Below are 22,378 nucleotides of genomic sequence, written 5' to 3'. Positions count from 1 at the left end.
AAAAAGATTGAGAAAAATGTGTTTCAAAGACATCTTACTCAGGTCATCTGGCAGACTTTAAATTAACCATGGAGGGGTAAAAGACCAATACCGAGAACTACACTCAAGTAAGCCTTGACTTCCGGCTGATGGCGAGATCGGACATGAGGAGCGGGTCTCCGTACTCCCATGCCAAGTTCTCCCCGTTAGAGGGCTTCAAAAGGAGCTAAAGCCACCCTGGAGGAGTGGTGAGGAAAAGAGGGGTGCCCTGCAGGTCCTGGAGAGTCACAATCTCTCCCGCTTGATTCAGGGCTTTCTTCCCTCTTCCTTGGCAGACAAAAATGTCTGCCATGAAGCTGGACTGCTGAGGCAACAAAGAAAGTGCAGGAGTGCTGTAAATGAACAGTGACTGGAATTGGGTGAGATGATTCCTTTTTTTTACCTAAAACCTAAACCTAAAATAAAAGAGGGGGGAAGGGGAAATCCAGAAGAGACTCTTAAACTATTTGTTAAAGTGGCGAATAACTACATAGAGAAAAACTACAGACCCGAAAGAAAGAAACTAAGAGGGAAAAAGTTAAAAATTCCAAAGCACAGAAAATTAGATGGTTAAATTGGACAGGCGTTATTTTGGAAAGGCATTTCAAAATGCTAGATCTATTTACTTTAATAATTGACTTTGCTTTTATAAATTGAATTAAAATTGGATTAAATTCCTGTTAGACAACACTGAAACCTAAGCTGAAAGTGTCATCTACTGACAAATGAAAATATACCATACTCTATAAGCCTGGAAAATTTTAGATAAGAAAAATAAACAACATTTATTTGGAGAACTGTGGTGATACTTACTGTTCTATATTTATCTACTCTATGATTATGGGAGGTTCAACTGTGAGAACAAGGAAGATACCTAAGTAAAGCAACATTTAAATACTAAGATATATGACTAAACCTATAGAGGGGATATAAGGAGATATTTGGAGAGCTTCCTGGACTACCTGAACATCTGATTGAATAATCCTGGGATACAAAAGAACTGTAACTATTGTATTCTTTGAGGAACAACATTAGACCTGAATATATGGTCTTTGGATTATTAAGTAAAAGTTGACTTTATCAAAATAAGACGAGATGCTCCACATGGAGGAAATGAATGGAAGTTCAAAAGAAATATTGTTGATGTTTCAAAGCATTAAGGATACTATGACTTTAGGGACATAAACAAGCTAATGCAAAGCATAGATGGGAAAATAGAAAATATTTTACAAGGGACAATGAATAAAGATCAAGATGTCCAAGAAAGGGAGGAGACAAGAGAAAGAATGGAGGAAAAGATAGAACAGACAGGAAGTGATAAGAAGGAAGGAGGCCATAGAAATACATCAGAAGATAAGAAGCAAACCCTAAGAAAGGCAATACTAAAGGGTTCAAATGACTGTAACCCAATGTGTTGTGGTCTGCCAGCAGCCTACGAAGCTCGCAGCAGAGTCGGATGGCGAAGAGATTGGGGAGGAACATGGGCCAGTCCTGAGTCTGGGAAAGGACAGAGGGCAGAGAGGGACCCAGGGCATCTGGGAGTTATGTGCTCCCCCCCAGAGCTTCCAGAGTCAGACAGCAGTGAGGCAGAGGAGCAGCTTCCCCTGTTCCAAGTGTGCACATGTGCAGAGCTGCCAGAAGGCAAGAACAGTTAAAATAGAAGGGACGACTCGGGAGTAAGGTTTGAGAGTGATTGTTCTCTCCCATAGGACATAAAGGAGGAGCAAAGGCCCATGAGCCTTTGCAGGAAGCAACTTGGTTCATGCTGGTCAGTTTACCTTCTGAAATTCCATTTGGACTCTTTGCTCCGTGTGGCCTTGGCAGTGTTTTCAAAGAAGATAAAGGTGGGTGCTTATCAGCCTTATTCTGAAGAACTTTGGCAGCCTCCTATAGAACTCTTTCCAACTATTTGGGACTCATTACTGGCTGCGAATGAATATAATTCACAGCCTTTGAAATAAAAATAAGGTTTTTGGCCCTAATCATGTGCTTTTTATTGTATCAGGAAGCCTAGGTCAGAACACAACGCTTAGAGAATGGGGAAGAAAATAGAGAACATGAAATCTCAGTACAGGGTAGAAATGGGAGGGTATGACATCATTGATACTGCTGAAATTTGGTGGGAGGGAATCCAAGATTGGGGTATGTACATGTATCCCTTGACTTACAGCAATTCATTTGATGACTGTTTGAAGTTATAACAGCACTGAAAAAGTGACATGACCATTTTTCACACTTACAACCACATCAGCATCTTAATGGTCACATGATCAAAATTTGGATGCTTGGCAACAACTGGTATGTATTCATGATGGTTACAGTATCTCAAGGTCACATTTATCTCCTTCTGCAACCTTTTGATAAGCAAAGTCAATGGGGAAGCCATATTCACTTTATAATTGTGTTACTAACTTAAGAACTGAAGTGATTCAATTAACAAGAGTAGCAAGAAAGGACATAAAATGGAGCAAAACTCACTAAACAAGCACTTAACAATAGAAATTTTGGGCTCAATTGTGGTCGTAAGTCAAGGACTACCAGTCCTTGTCTAAGAAAAGAAATGTGGATGTATTATATATCAGTCATGACTACATAATATGGAAATTTATGACAGTGAAAGAGTCTACCCTGGACAGGATATTGGACTAGAATACCTCCAAAGTCTTGGTGATAGTATGAAAAGTTTTCTTACTCTAATAAACAAAAATAAAAATACAGCTTACCTTCATTTTCTGCATTTCGACGTTTTTCATTCTCCTGTTCAGCTTTTCTTTGATATTCACTAATTCTATGTTGCAAGAGCATCTTTTCCTTCTCTACTTGAGTAACTGTTGATTCCAAATTTTTTCTCTGATTTCCCTGTAAGTTATAATATTTTAGAAATAAAGCTCTACAGCTAAGCACTCATCTGCATGTTTACAATATAGAACTGCAATTATTTTAATCAAAAGATTCTTACAATAAATAAAATACAATGAAATACATTTGCTACTTTAAATTATAATAAACTGATATATAAGCAATTGAATGTTAGTTTTTATATAATAACTATGTACACTTTGAAAATGGATCAAAAAAGAGTTCTGAAGGGCGATTAGAAATTTAAATGCTACAATAGGTATCTTAAGCCTGAATAAGGCTTAAAGTATCCAATTTGCACCTTAAAATCCATCAAAATCCACAAATGAAATGTTGGCTCTCATATTCTGGGAGCTGTGAGAATCATACCCAATATTCCATCATGTTGAAAATAGCCTTTTCCCTCGCAGTACTAACTTACTGTTAATTACATTTTGTTTAAAATAAAACATCTTTAAACCAGCACTTAGAAAACTTTTAAAACTAGCTATTTCCATACATGTTTATTAAACAGCAGAAAATCTGTGACTGAAGCATTAGATTTGATTATGAAGGATAAGAGGGAAGTTGAATATGCAACCTTAGGAAAATCAAGGCCTATTCGTGTCTTGATAATTTAGGCTGATATGTTTTTACGTAAGGCTCCCCAACCCCCAAGCCATGGAACCAGGCTACACAAGCGGTGGGTGAGCAAGTGAATCTTTATCTGGCCACGCATAAAATCTAGGTTGTTTGTGAAACCATTACCCCTGCTCGGTCCATGGAAGACAATTTTTATTCCGAAACCAGTCCCTGGTGCCAGACTAGTGGAGGATCACTGTATTGGCAATCTCTTCTCATCTATTCTAAGTATAATGTAAAATTGCATAAATTTCTAACAAAATGAATAAGTAAAACTAATAATTCAAACACTTACCTCTTCATCTAGTTCCTTCATTATCTTGTCTAGTTTAATATTTGATGTTCTATAAAGAATATGAGAGCTGAATTTTATTTACTGCCTCTAAAACAAAATATTTCATATCTGGCTGATCAATATAGCTTAAACATCAAATACATATCAAACCATTAAAATTTGAATATCAAAAATGCTAATGCCACCAAAATTCTACAAACTTCCTTTTAATGTCCTTCTTAATATCAGTAGGTAAGTATCAGTGCTATTATAAGCAATTTTTATAATATTGTTTTCAAAATTATTGCTCTTAAATAGATCTAAAGTCAATAATTCCTCTGGGAACAAGAAATGACAAAAATAAAATCTGTAGTTTAGCAAATTCCTCACAGCTGTTGTATATTTACGGACATACATGAACATGTTGAATGCTATTATTACATCATATTTCATTAAATTATGTTTTGACATTCTGAAAAAAATAAAATATATTACCTGAATTTTTGTTCCATTTCATCTTTTAGCTGCATTTCATTATGTAGCTGTTCTTCAAGTTGATAAATATTTTTTTGTAAAGATTCTAGCTATAAGTACAAAATACAAAATGAATTATAAATGTTATACTTTTTATAGAACTAGTTAAATATGTAATGCACAACATTTTTGGAATGGTTTTCTGATACTTGTATGTTAAAAAGTCTTGGTAAAGGACAAACAGATCTAATTTATTTTCCAAAGCACAAAGTGCAGGTTAGTACTGATCCTAATGAAAAGAAGGGGAGGGGGGCTTCAAACCTTGACTTTAGAATATGTCAAAATAATGATTTTTTTCTACCAATACTCTTGAAAACGTGAAAAGAGAAATGTGAAGTTTCATTCATTCTTCTCCAACCAGATAATTTATGATCTTAGCAGCACTGGGACTGGACACAAAAAGGAACAGAGACATTGCCTCTGATTAAAGGGCTTGTGACTGAGCAATGTCAGCTTTAATAATGCCTTTAAACACATAAAAAAGTCCACCTAACATTTTATGCACCCATAAAATATTTAAAAGAGCTAAAGCCAAGGTTATCCAACAATGCTGATAATGAAGGTCACTTTTATTTGTATGTTTAAGATTTTATTCTTAAACATTTTATTCTTAAACATTCAATTGTTTTGAGTACAGACACTTATTTGAAAAATATTACTGGAAAAAATAATAAATGTTCAAATGATGTAGAGTCAAGTACAAATAAGAAGCAGAAAATAAAATAGTTCTTGGATGCAGTTATTTTAATGAATATTTGAAGTTTGGTTTCTTCAATGCAGGAAAAGATAATCAGTTGTTATTGTGAACTCCAGCACTATCCAAAGAGTGCATGAAACTACTCCGATTGCATTTTAATACTCACAGAGAAACAATGGTTGGAAAAACAACAACCTCATTTTTGAATTTTACTTTACATATATTGGTTTGAACTTCATACATTATTTAAAAGTTGTGTCTTTTAAATTCCATTATTTTTATTGTTTAAGAAACAGATAGTGAACATAAGAACCTCTTATTACACTCATCAATTTGATGGCTGCCAAAGGAAATACTAGTATTTTGAAATGAAAGCTGGACATTTTATTTGTGAAGTCAACATTCACCAACAGCAAATTAGTTAGTTTTATAAATGGTTAACAATAGTGGCTTACGTAAAAACAAATTTGATTTTTTAAATAAAATCAATCTGGATTTCCAAGAGATTAAAATTAATGCTTTCAAAATTCAAGAAAAAGTAGAAATAACAATTTTATTTAAGGATTTAGCAAGTTAGCATTTTAAATCTTTTTATATTTTAAGTACATTCCTAAAGTAATATAGTGAAACTCTTATTTCAGCAGTGATTTCTACAGCAATCTGATAGGACTAACATGAGGCTAAAATGTGAATGTTGAGTTTTATTGTCTAATTTACTTTGTGCACATTTCTTTTTGGTATTGTCCTACACTCCCCTTCCTTTTTTGATTGTAAGCCGCCCTGAGTCCCCTCAGGGAAAAGGGCGGCCTATAAATAAATTAAAAAAAAAAATGGGTATTTTTCTCTAGCTTACACAATTAAATGTGAACTAAGAATCATTTAGAGATAATGCCAAAAATGAAAACAATGTAACATCAAAAACAAATTCATTAATTGAAATTGTCTATAATTCATCATTAAGAAGATGACAGAAGTATAAATTCCATTGGATGTTTTGGGTTGAATTATAAAAATGAATATTTATATTTAATTTTTTAAGAAGTCATTTTACTGCTTTTCGTTAGAATATGTGAGAACACATTAGACCACAATTAGAATTGTGAAGTTAGTATCTTAAACTATGTAAAGAAATAGATTGAAAATAAAATTGTCTTTTGGCCCTGGCATAAAGAAGCTAGGGATGCAAAACATCAAATTTTGATTTTTTCCCCCTATTATTTATTTAAAATACATAAAACACCCAAAGTTTGTGTTTTTCTTATTTTTAAAATATACAATTATATTTTGGAGCTGCAAAAATGGTATTAAATGCTGTGCTTAACTACTTATATCTGTATATGGAAAATATTACTTTATTCAACAGAGTAATAAACTTTATTCAATATATTTCAATTTATGGTAAGGAAATGTATTTTAGTTTAGCCAAATTATAATATGTAAAGTAAAATTTAACACAATTTAAGTACCAATTTAACATGTAAATAAATTTCATTTTTATTGTTTGTCTTATTATATAATTATATCTAATTTAAAATAGGACATTTCTCACAACATAAACAAATTGTAGAATACATTTAATCAATGACAAAATATTTTTTAAAAAAAAATTAAATGTACCACGTTTTTATCTACGTTGGTGCTTGTTCTGTTGTCATTCGAATTAGCTGTGGAGGTGGATAAATACCTACAAACACAATTTTAGAAGTTTTAGAAAGACACAAAAAGAAATATAAATATTTATTCTCAAAAAACAGAACATCCTTAATAAAAACATTGCCTTTGTTTTTCCAAAGCTTAAAAAAACTATAGAATTCTATATACTATGAAGCTTAGAAGATTCTATACTAGACAATTAACTATGCAAAGACTGTCAGCAATCAATTAAAAATGTCTCTATGTCCTATAATATTATTATACCAATCATAAAGTCTTCTTGGTAGCTGTGTGTATGTGAGTGTATGTATAAGGTGACCAGACATCCCGCTTCTCACGGGACAGTCACGATTTTTCACAATTTGTCCTGCGTCCCACGACATTTTTAAAAAGTCCCAATTTTCATGAGTGAGTGGATAAAAGGGCATCGGCAGTGCAGCTAGGAGGGAAGAGCAAGGCGGGGCCTGAGGGAAGCCGGAGGGAGGGGGCTCGAAGGAAGGGGGAGCCAAGATGGCGGTGGCTGAGGAGGTCTCGCGGCCACCGCTGCCACCGACGCCAAGGAATTGCAGGATGATAGTGGCTGTGCGCCGGGAGGGTGGCCTGCGGGGCTGGAGGCTGCGTGGCGGCAGCACGCCGCCGAGCACTAACAGGAGTCGCGGGGCGGGCTGGCTGAGCAGCCTCGCGTACGCAGCTCGCCTCGCCATCAGATGGAGGCTGCCCTGCTGCTGGCGCTGCTGCGCCTCTGCTCCACTGCGAAGATGCCACCACCTGCCCGGACACCCGGAGCCCAGGAGTGGCCCGAAGCCCTCCTGTCCACCACTGGCTGCACCGTGGCCGACTTGCCCCGGGCGGGCTGGAAGGCTTCGGGCTTCCGGGCGGGAAGAGCCGGCAAGCAGATGGCGGTGGCATTGCCGCCCGGGAGCCGCCAGAAGACTTCCTGCCCACCACCAGCTGCACTGCAGCTGACTTGCCCCGGGAGGGCTGGAAGGCTTCAGGCATCCGGACGGGAAGAGCCGGCGAGCGGATGGCGGTGGCATCGCTGCCCAGCAGCCACCAGAAGCCTTCCTGCCCAACACCTACTCTCCCTGGACTTGTTTTGATGAGCGCGGGCGATTGACGGTAGTTTGCGCCGGCCGCGCCCGCTCAAACTATCATCAGCTCCCCCGTGTTAAAATCTGGCCACCTTATCGTAATCTTGAGGCTCCGCGTGAAAGGGCCGAACGTGGAGGAAAGGAAGGCGCGTCGGGCATCCAGATTGCAGCGAGGTGAAGGAGGAGGAAGGGGAGGAAAAAGGGGAGGGTGGAGGGAAGCAGGCAGAAGCAGCCACAGCCGCAGCAGCAACAACCATGCTGCCCGGGGTGGGCGTGTTCGGCACCAGCCTGACCGCCTGGGTCATCATCCCACTTCTAAAGGATGAGGGCTTCGTGGTCAAGGCGCTCTGGGGCCGCACTCAGGAAGAGGCAGAAGAACTGGCCAAGGAGATGAGCGTCCCCTTCTACACCAGCCGGATAGACGATGTCCTGCTGCACCAGGATGTGGATTTGGTCTGCATCAACCTGCCGCCTCCCCTCACCAGGCAGATCGCGGTGAAAACTCTGGGTGAGTCTCCGCGGAGAGCTTGGTGGGCAGCTGGCTGGACTTACAAGAGGTGGTGGGAGAAGGAGGCCGTGGAAAAAGTGGCAGCGCCTTGAAATGGAAAAAGGCCTGCTGCGTTGCACACATGCGCGGGCATTCAAGGAATCCGGCGTTTTTTGTTTTTTTAAAAAAATCCTGATCAACCCGATCGCTCCGGCTCTTCCCGCCTGGACGCCCACCACCCAGGAGCCGCCCGAAGCCTTCCAAGGTGTGGCGGGGGGGAGAAGGAGGCCGTGGAAGAAGCTGCAGCACCTTGAAATGGAAAAAGGCCTGCCCCCCCAATTTTAAAATCTGGTCACTTTATGTATGTGTGTTGTTTCTCTGCCATTATTTAGATTAGAACTATACTACATTCACCATGTAACATTCAAAAGACAAAAGCTCTCTTCCATTGTTGTTTTTCAATTTATTTATTTATAATTTCCCTGTACTGTGCAGGGAACTGAAACATTTTATATCAGTCACAATATCCTGGCTTAAAGTAATATATTGAAGAGGTTACTATTAGATAGTAGTAGATAACGTATGATTGAGCTGTTTCTAAAAATCATACTATTGATTTTATAGTAATATATTCATGTTTTTATATACTTATTTGTGAACCTGGGAAATGTGTTGTCCTCATGTTTCTTAAAACATATAAAACTCTATAGTTGTTGCATAATTTCAGGAAAAAATACAGGTGCTTTAGAGTACAGACAGTGCTACATATGTGTCCCAAAGTATTCTTCTGAAGTGAATCAAGAGATCATTCCAGCATTACTAAACACATGCAACTTGATTTACCAAATAAGCAGATACCTTCTTTCATTTTTTTCTTCCCTTATTAGATTTTGTTGCATTTACCAAACATAAATTTAATCCCTGTAGGTGTTTTTTAGACTGCAATATAAGAGCAACTATTACCTGAATATTCTCGCTTATTTAATTGAAAATACACATAAAGCAAAATGCAGTCAGGTTACCAGAAGTGAAAATAATCTCTAAGGAATTGATAATAACCCTCTAAATTAAAGACAGCTGCAATATGGTTAATAATATTTCCAGTAACAATAGGCTTACACAAGGCAATTTTTAATGACTGCAATAATAATTAAGTTATATTTCCTATATTCCTGTTATAAATATACTCATGACTTTTACTGACAAGCCAATATATGAAATCTACATATACTTACTGATGATTACTATAATATGTAAATCCTACAAAAGGTAGCTGGTTGCCAACGAAAGCTTTTGGTATAGGAAATGTTTCTTCTTCACCTTTGTCTTCCTCCAGATCATCAAAGTTACTAGTGTCAATATCACTACTTAAATCAGGCACAACAGGTGCTACAGCTACCCCAACCCCCCCAAAAGAGCAAAGATTAATAACTGTATAAAAATGTGTATATGAACATGTATAAATGGAATGAAGATGATATGAAAAAGTGAACTTGTTTTACAAGATCATACAATTCTGAAATCTTTATTATATTTTGAGCAGCATGTGCATAAATCCCCCAGAAACTTAAAAACTTTCAAAAATTATGTAACATTAAAAGGCACAAACTGTTCCACAAACTGCTGGTCTGAGTGTTTCAATTCTGCCAAATATTTCTAATATTTTAGATATTAGCTGGGACAGGAGAACTATTATAAACTGATTTATCAAAGCAGTTGTTTCCATATATAATAGTGGTATTTTCTATAAAACAGAAGATTTTACTACTGTTTTATTAATTAAAGAGCAAAAGTAAATTATAGATGTCATATATAAAATAGTCGCAAGAACTCATTTTGTCCCATTATCTCAAAATACTAAAAGTTTCCATTATAATTATAATACTGCAATGTACCACATAATCTTTGGGATAATAGAAAATCAAAGGAAAAACTCAGAATGGTTAAAATTGTTTAGTAATTATTAATTAAAAATCAAATCAGTTATGAACTTGATAAGTTGATTTAATATTAACCACTAGGTTAGAAATATTTATCCTGAATCAAGTGTTTCAGATGTATTCTATGTTTAATAAATAAAATATATTTATATTTTTTGTATATTTTAAAGCAAGGGGCCCCCAACCTCCAAGCCGTGGATGGGCACCAGTCTGTGGCATGCGAGTAACTGAGCCACGCAAATAAGTGAAACCCCATCTGCGGGATGCAGGCAGCATGCAAAACCACGCCCCTCTGGTCTGGGGAAATACCTTTCTCCACGGAACCGGTCCCTGGTGCCCAAAATGTTTGGGGCCACTGTTTAAAGAACTGCACAACAAATTTTAGATGGCCAGCTCAGCTAAGGTTATGATTCCTCAATAGCAGTCCACAATACCCCATATCACTTTACCCCATAAGTCTCTCTTTGAGATGGAGGTTCAGAAATATGATAAACAGACAAACAAACAAATATTTGGAAACCATATTTAGAAATTGAAGGGGGAGGAAAACAAAAGGTATGTAAGATCTTATTGGATGTACATAAACTTTCTAGAATGAAACAGTGTGAACCTTGTGAATGTTGTGTGAACCATGGCCTTTTGAATAAGCAGGTCAGCAATTGTTTGTAATGTAGAACATTATAGTCCTTCAACATTTAGAAAGAAAATATAACACATGAAAATTATATTACAATAAAAGAAGATTTTATACAATAAATTACTTACTGTCTCTAAGGTTTTCCCAAGACCACTGATCATTTTTGAAAAATGGATGTCGCTTGATTTCTTCCACACCATTTCTTCCTAATCTAACCTCCCTGTATGTGAAATAATTTTAAAATTATACTGCACATGCTGCATACAAGTGAAAATAATTTGTAAACAAATGAAATGTTAACTCAAAGCCCATTTTAAAGCAAAGAGATAATTTATTTCAACATTAGCAGTTTCTTTGCTGTAAATATGGAATGGAAACACTTCCCCCATTCTCAGTAGTAAAAAGCATGTTTGCTGTCTGAAACATTTATTTGATACTACAGGAATTGCAAATGCTTATATAGAATTATACAAATCCTCCACAAACTTTTTATCTGACTTTAGTCAAAACAATTTTTCCAAGTAACGAGTAATCATTACATCATTACTTGTATCTGCATTTGGCTGAACATGTCATAGCTATAAAACATTTTTTCCAAATCTTTCAAATTATTAGAAACATTTTGCTGTATTTTAAGAATCAGGGCAGGGGTTAAAGTTTGGGGAGGGCAGAAAAATAAGTAACAATGCTCCAGGTCTAAAGTACAAATGCTCAAGACAAGAATTCCAGAGGAAAAATCATTTAAGATCTTGCACAGAAAGCTGAACAACCTGTAGAATAACAATAATAAAGTAACTGTAGTAATTTACCATATATTTTGGACTATACGACGCACCGGTGTATAAGACATACCAAGATTTCGAAGAGGTAAGAAAGAAAAAAAAGTTTTTGTCCTCCCTAGCACCCAGGAGCACTCTGTAGGTTTCAGCAGGGCTGGGAAAACAGGGGCATTTTTGCCTTCCCCAGCCATGCTGAAGCCTGCAGAGTGCTACTGGGGGATGGGGGAAGGCAGAAATGCCTTAACCTTTGCAAAAAAATGGCCCGTTTTTCACAAAAATTGGATGCAGGGGCGGGGCTTCAGGAAGCCAAAAATGGCTGTTTTTGGTGTATAAGATGCACCAACATTTCCATGCTCTTTGGGGGAAAAGGTGCATCTTATACTCCAAAAAATATGGTAATTATGATTTGTTTTAAAACAATACACCCGGTTTGAAGTTCATTTGTTGCTAATATGATGTGATTATGATTTAGTTAATACATGAAGAACAATTCATAGTTTGTTATTAAACTATTTTATTATACTCAAAACTTTATCCAATCCACAGAAATAACAAACAAGTTACAAAATAAGAAACAAAATAAGAAATAGCATTGACTTTAATGTCTTCAAAACTTGTGGTCAAAACAATTTTTGATATATTACAGGAGCATAGCCTATATTTTATAAGATGATGAATAATTCTCATTAAAAGAATTCATTTAATCATTTAATTTTTAAGTTTCTTTAAAAAATAATTACAAGTATTTAGAAATACTTTTCTCACAATATAATTCTAAATATATTACCTGTCTGTTAGAAAGCCACAAATAAGATTTTTTGCATCTTTAGAAATATCATTATCATCAGGGAAACTAAGAGAATTCTTATGGTTCATAATTTTACTATATGTTCCAACCAAAGAATCTGCATAAAAAGGTGTATCCCCTAAAACAAGAAAGAAAAAATTGTAAATCACACAACTGATTGTTAAAATAATAAAATAAGATACCTACATTGCACAACTTGGCAACATTTCAGTACTATTTAGCCAGAAAAAGTCATTTTTAATGCTTATTTTAAGAGCTCATAATAGCATTGTCATATCAAAATCACAAAAAGAAAAGATATTCTGCAATTGTGTATTTCCCAAGATTACCTCATGACCACTTCTCTAGAAATCATTTAAGTATTATCATTCTAAGAAACTGGGATAACAGATGTAGTGGAAAAAATGAGGAAGATAAGGATGACACACAGATAAAATAGATGATTCAAATACTAAGTTTTTCTTTAAAGGTAGATAGGTAATATTTAAAAAATTGGCTTTGCAATCTCTTCTAATAGAAGCATCTTTTAGCTGCTCATAAGGGACTGCAGATGGTATAATTTCAACAATTACAGATGAATAAACAGCAAATGAAATTCAACAGTCACAGAATTTTGGGGAAAAAAGAGACAATAGCATCACAGAACTCAATGAGATTTGATTAAAATAATCTTATTAGGACTGGTCTCTATTGTCATACACAGAATTTAAAATTATTATTAATGACAATAAAAACAAGATAGTTTATTTTGTAATGTAATTAATTTACACAATATTTTTCTGATACTCACCCACAAGCATTTCATACAAAAAAACACCAACTGACCACCAGTCACATTCTCGTCCATAATAACCATCACCACCCTGTGATTTTAAAACTTCTGGGGATATATAATCTGGAGTTCCAACAGCTGTATCGCATCGTACCATACCTTCCTATAAAAAAGGAAAGATTGTTTTAAAGTATATGAAGCAAGTTGATTTCTTAGATCTGTTTGGAAAATAAAATTTAAAATTAAGTATGAACTCCAGTTAAAATTCTTAATTTAAACGAACATTGATATCTGTTTTTCAGAGTACCATTTTTCTTCACGCTAAAAGCTATTTAGTAGTTTTTATCTACTAACCTTATTCATTTTCATACAGGTACCAAAATCTGCTAGTTTTAAATGACCAGATTTGTCCAGCAGCATATTATCAGGCTTTACATCTCTGAAAACAGTAAAAGAAATATTATCAGACCAACTTTTATTTATTAAACAAAAACATCACAAATGAACAACACAAATAAACAATGGCTAGGAAAATGAGTGAATACTGAATTACATTTCTTTTCCTTTCTGAAACAAATTCTCCTTTAATTGTGATGTACATTTTATATTTACATCAATTCAGTTTATTTTTCCATTTTGTACAGTATTATGCCAGAAATTCCACAAGGTTAATAAAAAAATCTTTCACACCATCTATTTATTGATCCTTTTAAAAGTTCACTGCCATAATAACTGACCAGTAATGTGTGCACAGTATAGTAAAGTACAAAAACAGCAGTACAATTGAAGGGGGGGAAAGAGCTGGCATGTATTAGAGTAGATTCCCAGAGTACATTTCCCATTTTGTAATTGTTGAACACGTAATTGCTTTGTGTACATAAATGAAAACTGTTCCATAGTAAGGCACTAAGATTTTGATTTTGAAAGGGAGCACAGTGGATATGAATTCAATTGGTTAAATATGCAACTTTACACTACCTTTTCAGCTAACCCAAATCATGCAACAGATGGCACTGCAAATGTCTGTAAATGTAGGATGATTGCCTATTGTCAAAAATGGTCATGTGACCATGAGGAGCAGAGAACTGGATATGAGAGAATCTCAAAACCGGGTCATAAATCACACATTTGGGGTCAATTGTAACTCTGAACAATCACTAAACACCTCATTGCTGTAAGTTGAGAACAACCTGTGCATGTTTTCATTATTTTGGGTGATTTGTGTGTGCCCATAATTGAACCCTGTTTCCTGGCTGATTCATTTATACATTAGTATTTTTGTAATTGTATTGTTTGCCATCTATTTCAATCCCAGTTCAGTCTTCATGTTGAAATATAAAGCTCTGTTCCTCTAAAACACTACTTTCAGATGTATGAAATATGAGTAATTCCCAAGTCACCATAGCCCTGACTGAGAATTTTGAGCTGAAATTTCTATATCTGAAAATTGTCAAGGTTGGGAATCACTGCTCTGAAAGGAAATCTCCTTTCTAATATATGTGCCCAGATGACAGTAACCATGCACCAAGTCCTCATCTATACCACTAGAATGGAAAACGGCTTCTCAGTTGCAGGCCATCAGCTGTGGAAACCTGTCCTCAGGGAACAATATTAATAGGTTTTTAACAAGTGACTAATTATTTTATTAAGCATATTTATAGTTGGTTTATTTTAGATGTGTATGTTATATTAAGATAATAACTTCTATTCATTTTTTCACCATCATTTTTTGAATTATTAAAGTATTTGATTTATTTTGTTTGCCTAAGCAAATTTGTAACCCATCAATATGAATATAGTTATTAGGCAGATTAAAAGTATAAATTAAATAAAGATAATCTGTTTATCTGTACTCTCTATAATGCTAAAATAATCTTATTTTGTCTTTTTCTAGACATACTATCTTCATGTTTTGTGGAATATAATTTACTTAATTTTATCATAGTTAACCAGTATATGAGAAATAGCAATCTATTAAAAGTTGAACATTATGCATATACTATTAACTTTTATTCGTAACGTGTCATTTCACTACTCACTGACTATAATAAAGTAATTGTAATTACAATAAATGGAGATACAAAGTCATGATTTTGACATAATGCTTTTGACATTCAATAAATTATTGGTTAATGTCATTTAAATGATTTGCCCCAAGAACACATTTATACAATGCTTATGCAAGCAAGTGTAACAAAGTTATACCTAATCAATAATGGTTTGGATTTGATGTATTTTTATAAGCTGAAGCTATTGGAAAGGGGTATCCCAACTGCAAATTCCTATTGTCACATGGGACAAGAATGTAATGGGACACAAAAATATTTTGCCCTAATTCCAACAGAACGATTTTGCAATTTATCCTTGTCCATGAGAGAAACAGAGGACTGAATATGAAACAGAAAAAATCCTTTACATGTACTTGCCTTCTCTTCATGCAACTAGGTTCAAACCCAGTGTGGGATGATATGAAGTTAATCAGACAACTATTTCATCATAAACCTCAAAACAAAGTTTATAAATTACATACAGTAAGTCTCGTTCTTTTTTCAAATGTATTGCAGAAAGGATGAAACAATTTAATTATGTGCTGATTGCCTCAAATCTGCTCAAGGTTAACATTGTAAATCGTCCAGTAGTATTATAAATTAAAATTTCAAAATATTATGTTTAATACAATTTAAATGTTGAGAATATGCGCTATATAAAAGATACTTACCTGTGAATAAAACCCATGGAGTGAATAGCATCTAATGCAAGAACAACTTCTGCTGTATAAAATCTTGCCCATTTTTCAGGGACATCGTAGTTGCTCATTAAATTTACCAGATCCCCACCAGGCATATATTCCATCACCATATAAAGGTAACGATCATCTTGGAATGCATAAAACAACTATGAAAGATAATAGACTAGAATCACTGCGTGCTACATTCCTATCAACTGCTATTTTCTTTTTGAAAAATGAAGTTACAGGTAAATGTAGAGTTTATATTTATAATATATCAACTGATAAAAAACTAATATAGATATATAGTCCTCGACTTACAACCACAATTGATCCCAAAATTTCCATTGCTAAGCAAGATATTTGTTAAGTGAATTTTTCCCCATTTTACAACATTTCTTGCCACAGTTAAGTAAATCACTGCAGTTGTGAGGTTAGTAATATCGTTGTGAAGTGACTCTAGTTTCACCATTGACTTGACTTGTAAGAAAGTTGAATAGTATGATCACATAACACTGGGACACTGCAATAATCATAAAGGCATGCCAGTTGGCAAGGGTCCGAATTATGGTCACATGATCATGGGCATACTGCAATAATTAAAGTGTGAAAAACTGTAATGTTTCTTTTTTCAGTGCCATTGTAACTTCAAATGGCTATTAAACAAATGGTTATAAGTCAAGAACTATGTGTGTTTGTGTGTGTGTGTGCACATGTAGGCAAGAACTGGATTTCACTATCACATAATAAGCTTGCTATAGGGAAGTAGAGATACTCCACTACAGTCTACATTCAGGTAATTGTATCACTCACATGCAACTTATTAACTCTTTCCTTTACACAGATTGCAATTTTAACCAGGAAAGTCCATAATTAACCACAGCAATGAAAATCATAGATACTAATTTAATACATCAAAATATTAATATCTAACCTAAATTAAAATACTTTCTGGATCCAGACTTGATTAACCTAACTTTCTTGCTTGAATAAAAAAACCTATTGTTTATAAAAAATTTAACTGCAGAGATGAAAAGGGCTGCATTGTTCATGTGTATTTTGTTTGAACAAATTGAGATATCACTTTAAACCAGGCCAAATACTGCACCTACTGCTACATAATTCAGCAGAAGCATAAGAGGAATGACTCATATGAACACACTAAACAGACTATTTTTATAATTACTTATCAATTAGCATTATGCATAATTATTTTTTTGTTTTTAAACTACAACAGCAAAATATTTGCACTGAAGTTATCTTAATTATTAGAATGAATAATTATTCAAATACAAATATATTTAAGGAGAATTTTAAAATTGTAGGTCAGTAAATTAGCATGGCTTTACTCTATACAAAATGTTTATTCAAGACAAATGTTATAACTCTTGGATAATATGAATTCAAATAAAAATCACCTGAACAACCCAAGGCCTATTTGCAAATGCCATTATATCTCTTTCTTCCCAAAAGAATGCAGAATCTGATCTTTTTATCATCTCAAATTTGCTGAGAAGTTTCATGGCATAGACCTTTCTTGATGCCTTGTGTCTTACCTTTAAAACAAATAATATGAAAAAAACAATATACGTATGAAACAGCATGAGTACATTCTATTTCCATTAACTATGTTGAAAGGTTAGGGTTTTATACCTAGTCATCATCTTAAAAGGAAAGCTCTTTCACATTTCATGGAGCACAGTTGTTTTCTAGCTCTTCTTCTCTAGCATTATTGATTTACTTATTTCTGCGACACTGTCCCACACTCCACAGGTCTAGAAAAGATCAATGCTATTGAATGTTGTCATATCAAGGATAGATATTCTACAACTAAATACTTTGAAATGTTGTTGGCCAAAATTATTTCTACCTGTAAAATTTTTATAACCGACCAGTATAACATTTCCCACATATGAGTTTGGCATTAATTTTATAAATTTAGTATTTTATGTTTAAATCCATTCATAATTGAATTATTTTACTGTCCCTATCTATAGAAATAATGTGTAGTTTTCTCTCTATTTATTACATCTGAAATATCACAAATGTCTAGAGCGAATAAATGAGATAAGTTGTATTAATAAATATATTGGAGAATTAACTACGTTGCATTCTTCTAGCAGTTCTGCAACAAAATTCAAATCTTTAATTCAATAATATTTGTAATTGTCAGTTTTGTTTATAGCAACCATAAAACACAAATTATAAAATGATACATATCATGCAAAATAAGTACTGTATTTTTCAGAGTATAAGACACACCTTTTTCCCTCAAAAAAGAGGGTGAAAATCTTGGTGCCTTATACACTGAATACAGCATTTTTTGCCTCCAGAAACCCTGCCCCCTTCACCAAAATGGCTGTGCATAGCCTTTAGGAGGCTTCCTGGGGGCTGGGGAGGGCAGAAATGAGCAAAAACCGTTCTGTTTTTTGCTCAATTTTGCTCCCCCCCCCCCAGCCTCCAGGAGCACTCTACAAGCCTCCTAAAGGCTATTTATGCCCGCTTTTTTGAAGAAAAAAAAATCGGCCAATTTTCACAAAAAACGGGCCATTTTTGGGAGGTCTGCAGAGTGCAAAAGCTTTTTTTCTTAATTTGCCTCTTCAAAATCTTTGTGCGTCTTATACTCGGGTGCGTCTTATGCTTCAAAAATACGGTACTTTCAAATTTAATTTGATATATTGCTTATTACTGCATATATTAAAGACCTATTAAGGTAAAAGAAATAGAATAACCTATTTCAATCCAATGGTAGTAAGTAATGCAGAGGGCATGAACACTAAAAGTAGGCAGGGCAACCAATTATGGGTACGCAACTTTCAAGTGTTTTTTTTTCACTAAAGGTATGTGTACTATTTATATACATTGTCTATTCACAAAATGCCTTGTTTCCCAACACTATAATTAGATTTTAAAATAGTTGCTAACGTCAGTGATTTTGAAACACTGATGGAAGAGCATGAAGCCATTATTTATGTAGATTATACATTAAGGAGAAAAAGACATAACCTCTCTCCAAGAGGAAAACTTTCCTCCAGGAAAATGTACCTCTCACAGCAATTAAGGTTTTAAAATAAAACCACTGAAAACAATGAATTTCTTCTTGCCGTGCAGACTGGAAATGTAATCTCTCATCTCAGATAAGCACTTCACATATTTATATTAAAAATTACAATATGACTTGCTAAAATGTATCTCTACAACTAGCAACATTAGAACATAGTAGTTGGTTCTGTAAATTATACTGTAACAATAGCTTAATTAAAATAGGATGGAAACAAACATAATAACCAAAATTATTCTTCCACAGTATATATTTAAAGATGGAATAAATCTTTCTTGTTATATATAATTCACAGAGCATGATAAACAAGAGTCTACTTTAACTATAATTTGGTTGATTTATAGTTAAAGAGGAGACAGATATTATTTTGCAGACAAAGTAGTTGTGGTTTATTTGGTAATTTTGTTGCTCTTTTTTCAGTTGAACTAATGTATATTTTGCTTGCTTAAAAGTTTACACAGGGCACAAACATTAGGCAAGAATACGCCAATAATCAAATTATATTTCCATGCACAAATCATGTCGCCTTGCAATAACTAATTGGTAAGAAAATGTCAGTTTAGACTATTATTTACTTCCATAAAACTAATTATGGTTTATTCAATGACAATTTTTTACTGAAAACTAGTGGTAGAATTGTTGCATTTCCGGTTGCTCTTAGAAGAAACCACATTTTTTTCAACACTCACTCAGAAAAATATGCACTTAAGAAAGTATTAATAAGACAGTAGCAAGATCCAACCATACGAAGTAAATATTTATTTTCAAGTTCCCAGATTTTTGGCAGCAGAGAAACTGACACAAACATCTATCACATATAAGAATAATCTATTCATTGGAAATGTCTATTTTAAAATAAAACTAAGATAAAAGTCTTAGTTGTAAAATCTCCATACATAGAATAACCTACCAACTGAACTTCTCCAAATGCTCCTCTACCAATCACTTTTACTACTTCATAATCTTCAGCTTTCATACGGAGATCTCTTACTTTATTTATTGTGTCTTTGTCTGTGAAGAAAATATAAAAAATACTGTAATAATAGTCTCATTCTGAAAAGAATGCTCACGGTCTCTGAAATACATTTATATAAAAAAATATAATTATGATTTAAATTATATTCAAATAAAACATAGAGAATAGAGTAGAGTAGAGTAGAGTAGAGTAGAGTAGAGTAGAGTAGAGTAGAGTAGAGTAGAATAGCAGAGTTGGAAGAGACCTTGGAATTCTTCAAGTCCAAACCCCTGCTTAGGCAGAAAACCCTATACCATTTCATTTTCATTTCATTTCCCTTTATTTGTATGCCGCGCTTTTCCCTGGGGGGACTCAGGGCGGCTCACAGTTCAAAAAAGGGGGGGGGAAGGACAAACAATTTTCCAACATGAAGACAATACAACATATTAAAAAGAAAACACAACAGTCACAAAATTCGGGTGGGGTTAGAATCTTAACCCCAGGCCAGCCGGGACAGCCAGATCTTTAAAGCGGCGCGGAAGGACTGGAGGGTGGTGAGGGTCTGAATCTCCACGGGGAATTCGTTCCAGAGGATCGGAGCAGCCACCGAGAAGGCTCTCCTCCGGGTAGTTGCCAGTCTGCACTGGCTGGATGATGGAATTCGGAGGAGGCCTAATCGATGCGATCGTATCGGTCTAGTGGAGGTAATTGGCAGTAGGCGGTCTCTCAAGTACCCAGGTCCACTACCATGAAGGGCTTTGTAGGTGATAAGTAGCACCTTGAAGTGCACCCGGAGATCAACAGGCAGCCAGTGCAGCTCGCGGAGGATAGGTGTTACGTGGGTGAAGCGAGGTGCACCCACAATCGCTCGCGCGGCCGCATTCTGGACTAGCTGAAGTCGCCGAATGCTCTTCAAGGGCAGCCCCATGTAGAGCACATTGCAGTATTCCAGCCTAGAGGTCACAAGGGCACGAGTGACTGTTGTGAGGGCCTCCCAGTTCAGGTAGGGACGCAACTGGTGCACCAGGCGAACCTGGGCAAATGCCCCCCTGGTCACAGCTGACAAATGATGTTCGAAGGTCAGCTGTGGGTCCAGGAGGACTCCCAAGTTGCGAACCCTGTCTGAGGGGCGTACAGTTTGACCCCCCAGCCTGAGCGATGGAACACTTGGCCAATTCGCGGGAGGGAAACACAGCAGCCACTCGGTCTTTTCTGGATTGAGCACAAGTTTGTTGACCCCCATCCAGTCCCTAACAGCCTCGAGACCCTGGCTCATCACATCCATCGCTTCGTTGAGTTGGCACGGGGCGGACAGATACAACTGAGTATCGTCCGCATACTGGTGGTATTTTATCCCGTGCCGTCGAATGATCTCACCCAGCGGTTTCATGTAGATGTTAAAAAAAAGGGGGGACAGGACCGAACCCTGCAGCACCCCATATGTTAGGGGCCTAGGGGTCGATCTCTGCCCCCCAACTAACACCGACTGCGACCTGTCCGAGAGGTAAGAGGAGAACCACTGTAAAACAGCGCCTCCCACCCCCACCTCCCGCAGTCGTCGCAGAAAGATACCATGGTTGATGGTATCGAAAGCCGCCGAGAGGTCAAGGAGCACCAGGATGGAGGCGTGGCCTCCATCCCTGGCTCTCCAGAGATCATCGGTCAACGCGACCAAAGCGGTTTCTGTGCTGCAGCCAGGTCTGAAGCCTGACTGGAAAGGATCGAGATAACTGGCTTCCTCCAAGGACCGCTGGAGCTGAAAGGCCACCACCTTCTCAACAACCTTCCCCACAAAGGGGAGGTTGGAGACCGGACGATAGTTATTTAAAACAGCTGGATCCAAGGATGGTTTCTTCAGGAGGGGTCTCACCACCGCCGCCTTTAGAGCGGGGGGAAAGACCCCCTCCCGTAGAGAGGCGGTAACAACCGCCTGGATCCAGCCTCGTGTCACCTCTCTGCTGTTTACAACCAGCCAGGAGGGGCACGGGTCCAGCACACATGTGGAGGCTCCTAGAGCTCTCATCGCCTTGTCCACATCCTCAGGGGTAACAGCTTGAAACTCAACCCAGCGATGGCTTACCAGATCATCCCTTAGTGCCTCGGCTGGTTCTGCAGAATTGGAGTCCAGGTCCGCCCGGAACCGAGCAACCTTGTCTGCGAGGAATTGGACGTAATCCTCAGCCCTGCTCTGCAGCCGATCGCCCGTATCCCTCCTATTTAGGAGGGAACGGGTTATCCTAAACAGGGCGGCTGGGCGCGACTCAGCAGACGCAACCAGAGAGGCAATATGTGTTCTCTTAGCCGTCCTAATTGCTCGAATGTACTCTCTGGTGCAGGTTGTTAAACGTGCTCGGTTCGGTTTGGATTTACTGGACCTCCATAAGTGCTCTAGGCATCTCCTTTGGCGCTTCCTCTCCCAGAGTTCCTCAGTGAACCAAGGAGCCCTCCGGGATCCACTGCCTCG

The 22,378-nt window shown here is 36.5% G+C and overlaps 1 protein-coding gene across 3 annotated transcripts in view; it reads right to left on the bottom strand.

The window, feature by feature from the left end:
• The window catches only part of ROCK1 (Rho associated coiled-coil containing protein kinase 1), a 121,305-nt gene that overhangs the window by 38,372 nt on the left and 60,555 nt on the right, over window positions 1–22,378 (bottom strand). For all 3 annotated transcript variants that reach the window (XM_087707203.1, XM_087707204.1, XM_014067455.2), the window contains exons 3-14: window positions 19,870–19,970; window positions 17,317–17,454; window positions 15,890–16,065; window positions 13,525–13,609; window positions 13,189–13,333; window positions 12,378–12,516; window positions 10,940–11,031; window positions 9,470–9,629; window positions 6,621–6,687; window positions 4,268–4,356; window positions 3,794–3,842; window positions 2,742–2,877 (exon numbers count right to left, since the gene is read on the bottom strand). In XM_087707203.1, the coding sequence (XP_087563329.1) occupies window positions 2,742–2,877; window positions 3,794–3,842; window positions 4,268–4,356; window positions 6,621–6,687; window positions 9,470–9,629; window positions 10,940–11,031; window positions 12,378–12,516; window positions 13,189–13,333; window positions 13,525–13,609; window positions 15,890–16,065; window positions 17,317–17,454; window positions 19,870–19,970 (1,377 nt within the window). The remainder of the gene's footprint in view (window positions 1–2,741; window positions 2,878–3,793; window positions 3,843–4,267; window positions 4,357–6,620; window positions 6,688–9,469; window positions 9,630–10,939; window positions 11,032–12,377; window positions 12,517–13,188; window positions 13,334–13,524; window positions 13,610–15,889; window positions 16,066–17,316; window positions 17,455–19,869; window positions 19,971–22,378) is intronic.

This window comes from Thamnophis sirtalis, unplaced genomic scaffold, assembly GCF_051295495.1.
Source record: "Thamnophis sirtalis isolate CommonGarterSnake01/CBP01778 unplaced genomic scaffold, rThaSir2_p1.2 scaffold_2, whole genome shotgun sequence".
NCBI classification, from domain to species: Eukaryota; Metazoa; Chordata; class Lepidosauria; order Squamata; family Natricidae; genus Thamnophis; species Thamnophis sirtalis.
This window is presented reverse-complemented; position numbering and strand designations above follow the sequence as displayed.